At 33.0% G+C, this 12,742-nt stretch overlaps 1 protein-coding gene across 1 annotated transcript; it reads right to left on the reverse strand.

Moving 5' to 3' along the window:
- Positions 1-1,828: 1,828 nt before the first annotated feature.
- On the reverse strand, positions 1,829-8,761 carry Smp_195070 (conserved Schistosoma protein, unknown function; the record flags this gene model as incomplete). The annotated part of the gene is made up of 5 exons (XM_018789885.1): positions 1,829-1,859; positions 4,484-4,549; positions 5,759-5,811; positions 6,964-7,092; positions 8,627-8,761. The coding sequence occupies 5 exons, from the start codon at positions 8,759-8,761 to the stop codon at positions 1,829-1,831; spliced, it is 414 nt and encodes a 137-aa protein (XP_018655284.1).
- Positions 8,762-12,742: the final 3,981 nt, after the last annotated feature.

The raw sequence follows: 12,742 nt of genomic DNA on the forward strand, positions 1-12,742 counted from the left end.
AACGGTGTATCTCATTTTTACCATATAGTTTCCTTAAGAAGCAGTGTAATATTCAATTATAAAATCACATGTTAGTAGACTGAATAACCTTATTTATTCAAAGCATACTTCTTACTTGTGATATATACCTATTTGTTGGGTTTTTTATTATACTAAACTTAAATGATCTTCTGTAATTTGATTTTTAAGACGTATGATAATCCAATCGTTCGGAAATTTGCGCTGATCCTAAGTATAAAGTTACAATTATTACTGTTTATCTTTAAAGAACACAACCTTTTTGGTTGTCATTCATGTCACTAAAATCTTTCGGTTGATAATATATTGCTTTTCTTAGACTTATTTACAATACGGTAACAATACTATTTAGCAATCAATAACTGTTTGGTTCATAAATACTCAAAACAGAAGTAAACCGAATAGCACTGATCTCTGAAAAGTTAATTGAGCAGTTGAATTGGTTATTTTACCATAAATCAGATTATTCCTGCTCATTGTTTTTCCCACAGACAGACAAAGGGTAGTTCAAAATAGGCTGATCAAGTTCCAAGATTTATCTTGTACCATACGTTCAACAGAACTAACTCATAGAAAATGTTTTAATTCATGTGGATATTTACCCCATTTTCCATTTTTCTAATCAGACTGTGCTAAATAGTTCTGTCACTTGAAATATTCGAGCGTGAAAGTAAATAAACTAATGCTTATGTTTATATTCATGATAATTCACTAGCAATGTTTCGCACACTGAGAACTCACCTGAATTAGTGAGTCATTAAAAAGATAGACAGAAGACGAATATAGAAAGTGTATTTCACAATATTAAAAAAAACAAATCAACCAAAACGTAAGTAAATATCGAATAAGCACATTCTAATTGTATTTCATTCATTTTATAGATTTCTTTGAATAAAAGGTAATATCAAAAATCTGAAAATCATAAAGAAAAAGTACTTAATGTAGTTTATGGTGTGTTGAAATAATGTAAACATATAGAATTATTAATGATTAATGAAAGTTGATATTGCGCTGAGCTTACGGAATTAACAGATATTGTTCTGCTAATCTCCTCGTATCGTCAGCTAACTCAATGATAATCAATAACTTCCAACCACTGATTACCTTATTTTTAATGATGAGGCTTTGATGAAATCGCCTTCTATGAGCTTTGTGGCACAGTCGTGAACCCTTCATTATCTATCTGGGCAGCATGAAGAGCAAAAACCTCAGATAAAAGTAAAGTAATGGAGTTCCCCTATTTTAGAGTTGTTAACATCGAGTTTTATTGGATTTTGTTAGTAATAGTCTTGCGATTATCTGCACATTTATTTTGATCTTCCTCCCTTATTCTAACTAGTTGATTATTTAGGTCTATTTTAATATGTTTACTGACCGGTCAGAATGTAAAGCTTTCAAAACGTTTTTCGATATTTTATGTGTTACCTCAAACTAAGATGTTAATGTCTTCCCAGTCAAACATGTGTTCGCACTTGTCTTCATCCGATGATGTAAGCGAAAAAAAGGTTTTAAGTAAGTTAAAATTAATAAACAACTAGGTGAAATTCATCGAAATATGAATATCAATAATAATTCTGAAAATAAATATGGAATAAACACAACGGTTATTTATTTCTTGGAGTCAGTGAATGTAGTTGTTTGCTTGTGATGACAGTCAACTCAGTCAGTGTGCACTGTTATACATGTATTTTCAGATCAGAGCTACAACTCAATACAACATACTTTTATGTAAAGAAATACATAAATCACTCACCAATAGTGACAAATGTTCAGAAAGAACACGGACCAGATAAACATTGACAAAATTTCTCTAGCGCCAATGTCTGTTACGCCTTCCTTCACTGGTAAAAGAAAGTAGGTCAACTTTGATTTATTGAGAAAAATATAGTTTACTTGTTAAAAAACTACCCTGTTATTACTTGTCTATTTGATCATTGAGTACCATTATTCCTCTAATTCAGTATCCCTTAAACAGTTGTACAATTTCCTAGTTAAACATCAGTATATCAATCAGTCATACGCAACGTAGAGCTCGGTACTTATGTACATCGGTTCAAGTTGCTACAACTAACACAGCGTGGTGAATACGTCAAGGCAAATCATAGACTAGCACAAGAAGTAGTAATATCAGTCGTAATAAAGAAATAAGCATCGAAGATACGATTCAAGAAATTATAAATCAGCAAAATAAAAAGGCTGAAGAGTTTATGGACTTAGAATATAAGGAAAGGCAAAGAGTGAACCTACCTATGTCATTATAAACAGTTTTGAACTATGTTATTCACAGTCTCTAACCATTTGTTACGATGATCTCCTGGATCTCAGTCAATTAGTCTGCATCCATTACCATGGGTCAGTTCAGTTATCAACGGCTTCATGGAATGATGCCCTGTTTTGGCTGGGCTACCACTAGCTTTCTTACTATCTACTCTCACATCAGACAACACCGCCCAGCGAGATAAGCGGTGACTGAGCATACGTAACACATGTCTTACACTGCCCGGTTAATGAAGATTTGCTTCCTCACTAACCAATTTGTCATCTTTGCCGGGTACCCTATTCCTGTCCAACTAATTGTCGACTCCGGGATTCTAAAATAAATGAATACTGACGACTTATAAATATCCTCTATTTTTATTAACCATATTTTATAGCCTTATAGTAGAACAGAGTGAAATTCTATGCTGTAAACCCATCCTTTGATTAGCAGACCGAATATAATTAAGCTTTCTGAATTTGAATCAAGATTTCGCCCGACACCAACCCAAAAGAGCAGATAAGGCTCCCGAGATAGATGAAACGGCCATAACACTCAACTACTTAAATCCCTATTATTAATTCAGACGCTAATCCAGGCTATTCCAGAAGCAACATTTTGTTAAATACATTAATTCTATGACACAAGTTTGTTATATTTTTAAAATAATTCCGCAATGTTATTGAATTCAAATCTAACTTGATGTAAGCTGAATCTATCAAATTTCAACATATTAAAAAACTAAGCTTCTATTGTGAACATAATCGAGTGATGACAATTACTGAACCCTTACAATGTGATTCAACCAGTTTACTTGCTTTTGTGGAGCGATTTATACCGGCCTTACAAATAACACACTTGGTAAACCATTATCCAAGCACCACCACGCAGAGTTATCTAAATGGATATATAAATCGATCAAAAGCTCAGTTCTTGAACACGTGCTTATTATTATTATTATTATCATTATTAATAATGGCTTTATCCAACTAATACTCCACTACATGAATCTTTGTTCAAAATCCTCCACAAAGTAAGAAGAACTAGCTCAAAAAGGTTTGGATGAGCAATTTCGGTACAATCGAGTCAACACCAATTCACCATTTCAAACTCAAACTCTATACACAGAAGGAGCCCATCCTGTTTCTTGTTCTCCCTTGGTCTTGGTATCCTTTCAGGTTTTACAAATTATAATAGCTTTTTATTACCTTTTTCATCTCTTCCTTCATTAAGTAGACAACCATCTTTATCTTCTATTTCATGGATAATTAACTTTTACTACTTCCGAAACTATTACTCAGCGTAAGATCTTGATGGTTTTTAATTGCTTTGCCGAATGATGCAACCACATTATTTTTTATACTCGAAAACTTTAACTGCATTTAAACAACATACTTCTACTTATGAATTATTATACTCAACACTTAAAATACTTTGATAATCTTAACCATACTATGCAACATTATTAAATTTTCATTGACCCTCATTTGAACGAGTTTTAATGTCTTTGATCATTTTGTAAAACTCCTCTATTTTACGACAAACTACTACATGTAAAAACTCATCTATATATACGATCTTAGAGTTTTAGAATGTGATGTATTCAAAAAGAAAATGTTTTTCACCAATAATAGTCATTTTTTGACGTTTTAATGTGCCTGTTCTGTAGATTAGCAAGTGTTGAAACAGAAAACTTGCGAAGTATAAACTCATCTTGTACTTCTTCAGAAATTTCTAGTACTTTGCACCATCATAAGATCGTTTTAAAGCATATAGAATGTAAACGTAACAATCTTCTAGATAGCTGCTATTGTCCTCTAGTCTTTGCAGAAGTAATTTCTGGTTGTATACTTTCTAGAGCTAATTAATAGTGATTGATGTTTCTTTAAATTTATCTGTACTAAAAAAACTGAATTTTATACTCCCCTTATTAGTGTAACGATTTTACAAAATTGGTTGCACCATGTGTGTAAAGGCGTGATTATGATCGAGTTATTCATACTAAACAACTGCTTACTCGATAACTGACCTAAATTAGTGTTTTTTTTAACCGCTGAAAAACTACTTCAGGATTTATGAAATGTCGTGGGATTAGAAATGTATGTACCTAAACACGTATGGTAAAATATGTTTTACAAAACCTATACAACAACAGACAAATGGACCATTACCGAATTCCTTTATTTGTAATAAAAATGCCCTACTTACTCTGAACTTGAACCACGATCGCTAGAGTGACCACGTCGATTTGAATGTGAACCATGTCGTCCCTGACTATTTTACAAAATAAAGGAAAAATTGTACACGCATTATAGACTTTAGCGTTGTTTATTCCAAACCATGAAGCCACAGTTATTTTGATAAAGTAACAGTTACTATTGACATTGATATTGTCATGCTTAGGCACACGATTTTGCCATGACTGATTCATCACTCACAGAAGGTTTATTTAACGAAATAACTGTTTTAACCTTTGTATTTATAGTTTTTATGTTTTTGATGTATGTATCTGTGTTACTCGAGTAATTAGTTAAGTGATATTATTTCTCCATTTTTTGTTACAGAAAAACAAATTAGCCACTCACAAAAACACCAGACATCATCAATCAACGCGAAGCATCATTAATAAACTAAAGATCAAGTATTCATAACAAGATATAGTGGTTCAAGCAGATAAAGTACATCTTAATTTCTTGAGCACTGGCCGAAAATTATGGATTTTATTCGTATCGCTCACAAAACTGACACATATTTAGTCGATGTTACAATAAGATTGAAAAAGGTAAGTCATTTTACAATTCATAGTAGGTTCTGTTGAGATCAGTTACATCGGTTTATCAGGAAGATGAGAACCCGGTTTAACAAAGAAAGCAGTATGAATGCGGTATTTATCAACGACAAAAATAGTGAACGTTTCGCGAATTCTCTTCTTAAATAAAATGAAAACTAAGGGATACTAATTAGTGATCAATGCATTTCAGTGTTGGAAATGTCAGCATTGAAATAATATGTACAATTAAGGGAAATACACTAAAAAGTACCATAATTACTTCAAAATAACTGTCATAAGAACTTTTTTGGTTGAGGGTTAACACGATCAAGAATTGCAAATGTTTCACTTTAAACGTGAACTGATACAAATCCTGTTGTTGCACTTCAGCCGTTTGAATAAATACAACCTTAAACAAGAGAAACCAAGCTCTTAAGGAAAGCTGGCTATTGAGTCGTTCTTGATGACTATCTCAAGGTCTAAAACTACGAACTAAGTATTTTTCATAGACTCTTAGCCTCTAATATTTTTTCTGCCAACATAAGATGACCAAGTGACTCAAGTACTTAACTTTTCAAGATGAGATGTGAATAATCTTTTGTGAAATACTCTTTTGTTTTGTGTATATTCTGATTAGTGTGAATCCTAAGAAACCATCAATACATTTTGTGGCTCAAAAAAGTTACACAGGCAAAATTAATAATCAAACGTACTTCCAACCCGGTCCTGAACCTCTGAAATTGCGTTTATCAATGTCAGAGTCATCCTGAAATGAGGAAATAATAAGAACTTAATATAAAACGTTCGAGTTGCTGACTTAATATAAGCAACGTAACTAATAAATACAGTTTTTTCATCTTTCTTAATAATTATAATAATAATCAGATTGCTAGTTTGTTATTCAGTGGACGTGACATTCAAGTTAGATTTAATAAACGACTAAATAGATCAGTAGGAGTTTCGTTACATTTATGGTTATTAAACACGAGCATTCGCTTTGCAGACTTTTACATACTGGAGTATTACTCAAAGTAATTAAATATTGACGATATGCTTTCATTGTGAAAAAGTGCTTTAGGTTCCCTTTTAGAGTACTTTCTATCATCTGACCTTGTGATTATTTTATATCCTCTCATTTAAAAGCTTCTAGAAATAGCATTTGAATGCATTCACAATCGTCACTATGTGATCTATAGGTGTAATGAAAATAACGCCGTTGATGAACATAAAGACTGTTTTCCTCCCATTTATTGAGAAGGACAAGCGAAATAAAATCTTTGACAACCTATTTTACACGAATTTGTAAAGCAACTTTCCAGAGTAGTAAAGAATTGTTGAAGATGTGTTGGCCGAATAATTATTGCCTCAACAATTTATACAAATCACATTTGCGGTTGAAAAGCGTTTTCTATTGATGTGCTTTGCTGGAAACGCCTTCTAAAAAACTCTGAATGTTGGAAGTCGAACTTTGTATACAATTTCAGTGTAGACTAAATAAAAGTTGTGAGATGTTTATAAAACGTCTGTATAAGCGATGTTATCATTCCTTCCCTTATAATTTGGTTACTTTGAGTTGTAAAAAGCTCCGATCAACCATTTTGTTTAGAAATGGGGAATAGTAAACGCTATTACAAATGGCCAAAGCTCGAAACTCCTTTCGTGATTAATTCTTACGCCTGTCCCACATTATTCAGGTAACGATCAAGACTAATTCTACGTTTCAAAAAAGACAATTGTTGTCAAAACTAACTGCGTGCTACGTTTTCGCGCATATTTATAACATTTGTCATACTGACGCATAATATTGCACGATGTTTAAATAAATTCATGATGATCTAAGCAATTCAAAAGAGTGATAATATTCAAAAGAGCATGGTGATATCTATTAAAGTAACGTTGCTTAAATTTGCTTACTCACCGAATCCGAGCCATTTAAATGTCGTCTTCCCGCATTCCAGGCTTGAGAGCCTGGTTGCTGATTATAGATGTTCTGTCCGTACATCCCATTTCCTCCAAATGTTCCAGGCACCCCACCGTAATAGTTTGGCTATGAGATGTAATACCAAAACATAGGAAAAATATTTTCGAATTTTTAGTATGAACTGTGTGGTGGAAACATTTACATACACGTGTACGTTTTCTCTGAGAAGAGGCTTGTTTTATAGGTAGAGTTTTACCCACCAATTTTTTAAGAACGCGGACAAAGTCATGTAGTGATGAATATGGGATCACATAAGTATCTTAGATTTGGTAGAAGATAAATGATTAAGTTTCTAAGGAAGCATTGTCACTTCTGGCGTGTAAACATCGATTTTAATTATCTCGCTATCCTGCAGGAAATGTTTGCATCTATCAAGATGTTGAAGTTCAAAGTCCAGTAAACAAGTGATCATTTCTTAAGATCAAATTTTACAATCGTTTCGCAGTTTACAACTGCTGTCATTAGAATAACTAACTAATAGTTATGGTACCGTTTCAACTAATTTCACTGAAATATTCCACAGAACTGAAAGCGCACGAGAATTTTACTTGGTCATATGTGAACAATTTACGTATCACGATGCATCGATAAACGAAATTCAGGAATAGAACTTAATTGAAGAGTACAATATGACGTCTAAATATGTCATTTAGAGGGTAAGTGATATATTCACCCTAAGGATGTAAATGTTTGAATATCAAGAGACTCTGAACAACTTGAATTATATGCACACTTTTAAAGAAATTTATCAAAATACATCAAAAAGTCTTGTGAATAAATTGAATTTTTGTCGGATGTGAACACGACGCAATGTCCTCAGGCCTACGACCAAAACATAAATGAATGATAATAACGACTCCATTACTAACCTAAGCTTGGTATATATTTTGGTGTACTGTAAGTATTTTAAACGATATCAGTGTATTTAATAGTAAACTTTTACTACACTGAAGGACCTATCAAAGTTGAGATAACACAGTAGCGTATAACTGACGTCTTACTGACATCTAGGCGAAAACGTTATGCACATAGCTCGTTAGGCGCTTAAAATTAGCAGAAATTTTTCGCGTGGAACTACACATTCAATATGATATTATGTTTAAGAACAATTACAGAAAGTATATTCTCCTGAAGTAAATTGAATCTGAAACGTTGAGTACTCATTTAGTGCACTAGAGTTAATTCATGATACAGCCGACATGTCAGCTTTACAAAGCCTACATGGATAAAAAAAACATCGACCGATTCGGTTTACATTCCTAATGAAATGGGAAAAACGCTTGGAATGTACAATGGTCTAGGTCTTTACATATAACTCTGAGAAAAGTACTATATTTTGGCACACGGTGATGTTTTTGCCTTACATCTGGATTATTATCCGTAAAAGTGTATGATCGAAATACAGAGATTTGTAGATACATAATAATTATACACAACATTTATTGCTATAGTAGCTAACCAGTCGAATCTAAGCACTCGATCAACAACTCATTTTGGTGTATAATTCGTATCTTTTTGCGTTAAATGTTTACCAGTAGAAAAGCCTTTATAAATTACACGAAAACAAATATAGCCCATGCAACTTTGAATAGAAACTCACATTCATATTGCCATATCGAGGGTCCATGCGATTATTGTAAACACCTTCACTTGGCCCGAAACCTGGATCTTGAAGATTGAATCTGTTTTGGTTGGCATCGAAATGACCGCTTTTGTCGCCAATATGGAAAGGCATTGTGTGCAGTGTAGGTATGATTAGCGATAATCTGTTGCCATATTTAAGTGCTGTAAATAACCTTGAAGGAAACATCACCCATTAAAACAAACTCAGCGCAACAGAATCACATCGCTAGTGTTTTTTTTTAATCAAAAGTGACATGATTTACACCTTTGAATACACAAAGTTACATGGTCAACGAACAATTTTGAGAGTTTAAAGTACAGGTTATGTAAGTTGAACTTTGAGTATGAAACATTGTTACTAATTAAAATCTACAAAATAAAACTGCTTACCATTTAATTTTATGATGGACAATGAAGTAAAAATTACTTCGAAGACTTTGTCTATTGTAAAAATGGTACAACTGCTGAAAATCTTGCAATAAATTTCAGAATACTGAATCTGTTTAAGTGCATATAATGCGTTTAAAGGTAAATCGCTTCATCGAGTAAAGTTTGTAATGACCGAAGAATGAAAGTTTTCCTCTAATGTATGTTATTTACTATTTACTCATCATTTAATGAACCAAACAAGGAATCGTCACGGAAGGCGATCTATGAAAACGATCAAGGTCTTACTCAAGTTGGATGGAAATAGTGTGACTTCCGGCTTACATCAAAGTCTTACCTCTCGGTCGATGCTGTGGAATTATGGTCTTCTCCGTTAATAGTACTACTTCAATAATAGACCTAATCCTAAAATTGTAGATTTGTCATGATGTAACTGCTTAATCTATAAGATCGTACGTGGAGATCACATCATTGTCTACACCGACTGATCGTATCGTAACAATTACCAATATATGACGGAGAAAACATTTAGGCTGAAGATAGAACAATATATTTAATACGAGTAAATACGATTCATACAGAGTGACCACGCCTGCAAGGCTGAGCCATGTTACCCGATGTATTGAATTAGTTGAATTCCTTCTTACCGGCTTCTCCATCGTTCGGTTTTCCTCTGCGTTAAATGTTGAATAACTCTTTTACCAGTTGTCTCACGTTCACCTTTGAGGATATGTGGTTAGAACTCAATGCCACTACAATGCCATTTCCTGTATCCATGTACGATGAGTAACATATATATATATATATATATATATATATATATATATATATATATATTAGTATGAGTTGGTACAAAAACGTAAGGTGACGATTGCCAAGTGCACCACTACTTTAGATGAGATGGAATTATGCCAGAAAAAGCCGAATCAGATCATATATAATAATAACCTTATGATGATGCGATAATGCGGTTGCTTTTGTTTCTGAGGGACTAATAGTCATATTAGTGTCGTATACATTGTAAGATTATTAAATTAATATTACTACTTCTTCTTAGGGTTTCTATTTCTTTAATGCCAGGATATTAATTGAACAGAACATCTGAATAGACAATAAGGCAAGATAAAGTACGTCAACATCCATGTTGGAAGCCAACCTACACAGAACAAATTCTTAGTTTGAGCAGCAACAACCCATGAACTCACAAAACCACCTACTTAGAAACTTTATTTAAGTCAGCGAAAATGCTATGCAGCACATTTATGTGGTAGAAAAATGGATAAATATATCTGATAAATACCTTGAGAAAGATCGGCTGTCCATGCAACTTCATAAAAAATATCAACGCAACTCATCAGCAGGAATGAAATCAAGTATAGCAACATCGTACCGTATATTGAAGATATACCAGAAGTTACAACAAGATTATGAGGCCGTTTGGGTTAGGTGTGGTACACAAACCAGCAAAATCAATTCAGTCAATTGCATGCAAATCAAGGGACGAAATGGCATAGGAAGAAAAACCAAACATCGTCTAAAAAATAGTCTGTTCCAACTACATAAAACATTACATTGGATAAAGTGCACGCGCTCTGTATCTTCACCTGCATAAACACCAATAAGCAGTCAAATGCTTTAACGTATCATCACTTATACTAATGAATGTGAACTACTGTAGACAAGCATTTAACTGAGAAAATATTAAAATATTGTACAGACGGAATACTGAAAGCACCAGAGAATTTCTAAAAGCTTTGCATTGAAGTCGGTCGACAATCCACAGACTTATCGGAATGGATTCAATCTGTCGAACAATCGGAAGAGTCATGAAGAAATATTGAACTAAGAATCAAATCAAAGGGAGATACAATAAAATAAAAGAGACAGATAGTGACAAGTTGAAGGTCAACAATAACCAGTTGAGATCCGGGTCTACAGGACATGCTGTGAGTCATATGTGGAGAAATTCGAACAGTTCCAAATGCACAATTTTTTCTTAAATCAGTCTCTTCAGTATAGTTTGCATTCATACCATCTAAAAGTTAAGATGACTATAAGTTTTAAGAGAGGGTTATGACAAAATTCGAAACAAAGTTAAGATCAGAAGTCTCGGTAATCTACTCGAGTTGCCGGGAATAGTGTGCCTTTACAACCTACATCAACGTCATGAGTCATGTTTAACACAGTCTGGGGTATACTATCATGATATACGGGTGATAAAACTTCAAACGATCACGACATATTTTGATATTAGCAAATCAAACAGGTACGATGCAAGACCTCATGCGCCTATCCTTAGCATGTAATCAATCAATCCGCATTGGTAGTCCTTGAACTTGTTAAACCATGGTAATCTATTAGTGATTCAGAGACCTGTTTGCTCAGTAATTCGTTAAGGGCTCAGTGACATTTCACAGAACCCAAAAAGTAAACAGAAAGGTACATTAATCTAAACAATCTTTAAAAGTATTTTTACCATATATATATATATATATATATATATATATATCACTGTCAATATAATGTGAAATCACTCTGTAAGAAGTATTTAGGACATAAAAACGTTCTCTGTAAGTAGTTTACTATATATATGAAGTTCGTTACCTAAATTTGGTATGCCATCTGGTAAACAAAAACTAATATAAAACTGGTTAGATCTGAAGTTCTCATCACTTTTTTAAATCATTTCTTACATCTCCATACTTTCTCAATAAAAACAATCTGATTGAGATCTCTAAGTAGTTCGTAATTTTAATAACATTGGTTGAAATTTGTTATGATGTAATACTTAAACGTTTCATTCATCTCTCGGAAATCCATGTCTTCATAATGGTTTGCAGACATTTCATATATTCATTTAAAAATAATTTTTCCTTTTTATTAACTTCTATAAAGATTAGCTTAAGAGCTGAGAATATTGCAATAACATTGGATCATTTCATGTTGCATATTTCCAAGCAAAATAGACAAAAATTTGGTTGAAAAGTAAATGTCTGCTAAAAATGGAAACTTAACAAATAAATATAGAAATCGAAACAAGCTTAGTAACCATGCATTAATAATGCGAATTATTCATAATATTTATCTTTAACTTAGCACTAATTACATAAAGCATTTATCTTAAGTTAACAGGCATCAAATAATCAAAGGATTTTCAGTTTATAGAAAGTTACTGAAATGTCTTATCAGAAAGTATTAAAATTGGGTTAATGGTCACCTGACAATGGTATCAAGCCTTTATCATCGTTAGATAAAATCAATTAGATGGTTTCTTTATGATCTTAATCTTGTTATTGTATATGCTAAAAGATAATATGTTTTAGATCTGAAATCATTAGAGGAGTATGTTAGTATAATTTCAAAAAGTCTTGATCGTTAGCTGTCAGTTTTAGTGTATTAAATGACCCATTTAAAACTATCTCATACATTAAATATAACTAGGTCAAAGTAATAAAAACTTAATGAATTAACAATTAAGTTTTCGAAATTTCAAATAATACACGAAATAGTAAGCAGAGATGGATAGTGGCTAGCACTGGAATCCAGGACGCGCGTTTCGTCCTATTTGCGATTCGTCAGCTGGATGTACCTGCATCTCAGAGTTGATGTTCACTCTGGGACTCGAACCTAGTACCCTCGCTTCAAACGCCATCACGTTATCCACTCGGCCACTGAGTCGTGATAGCCACTTGCTTGTGCGATGGAG

The sequence above is a fragment of the Schistosoma mansoni genome, chromosome W (assembly GCF_000237925.1).
Source record: "Schistosoma mansoni strain Puerto Rico chromosome W, complete genome".
NCBI lineage: Eukaryota > Metazoa > Platyhelminthes > Trematoda > Strigeidida > Schistosomatidae > Schistosoma > Schistosoma mansoni.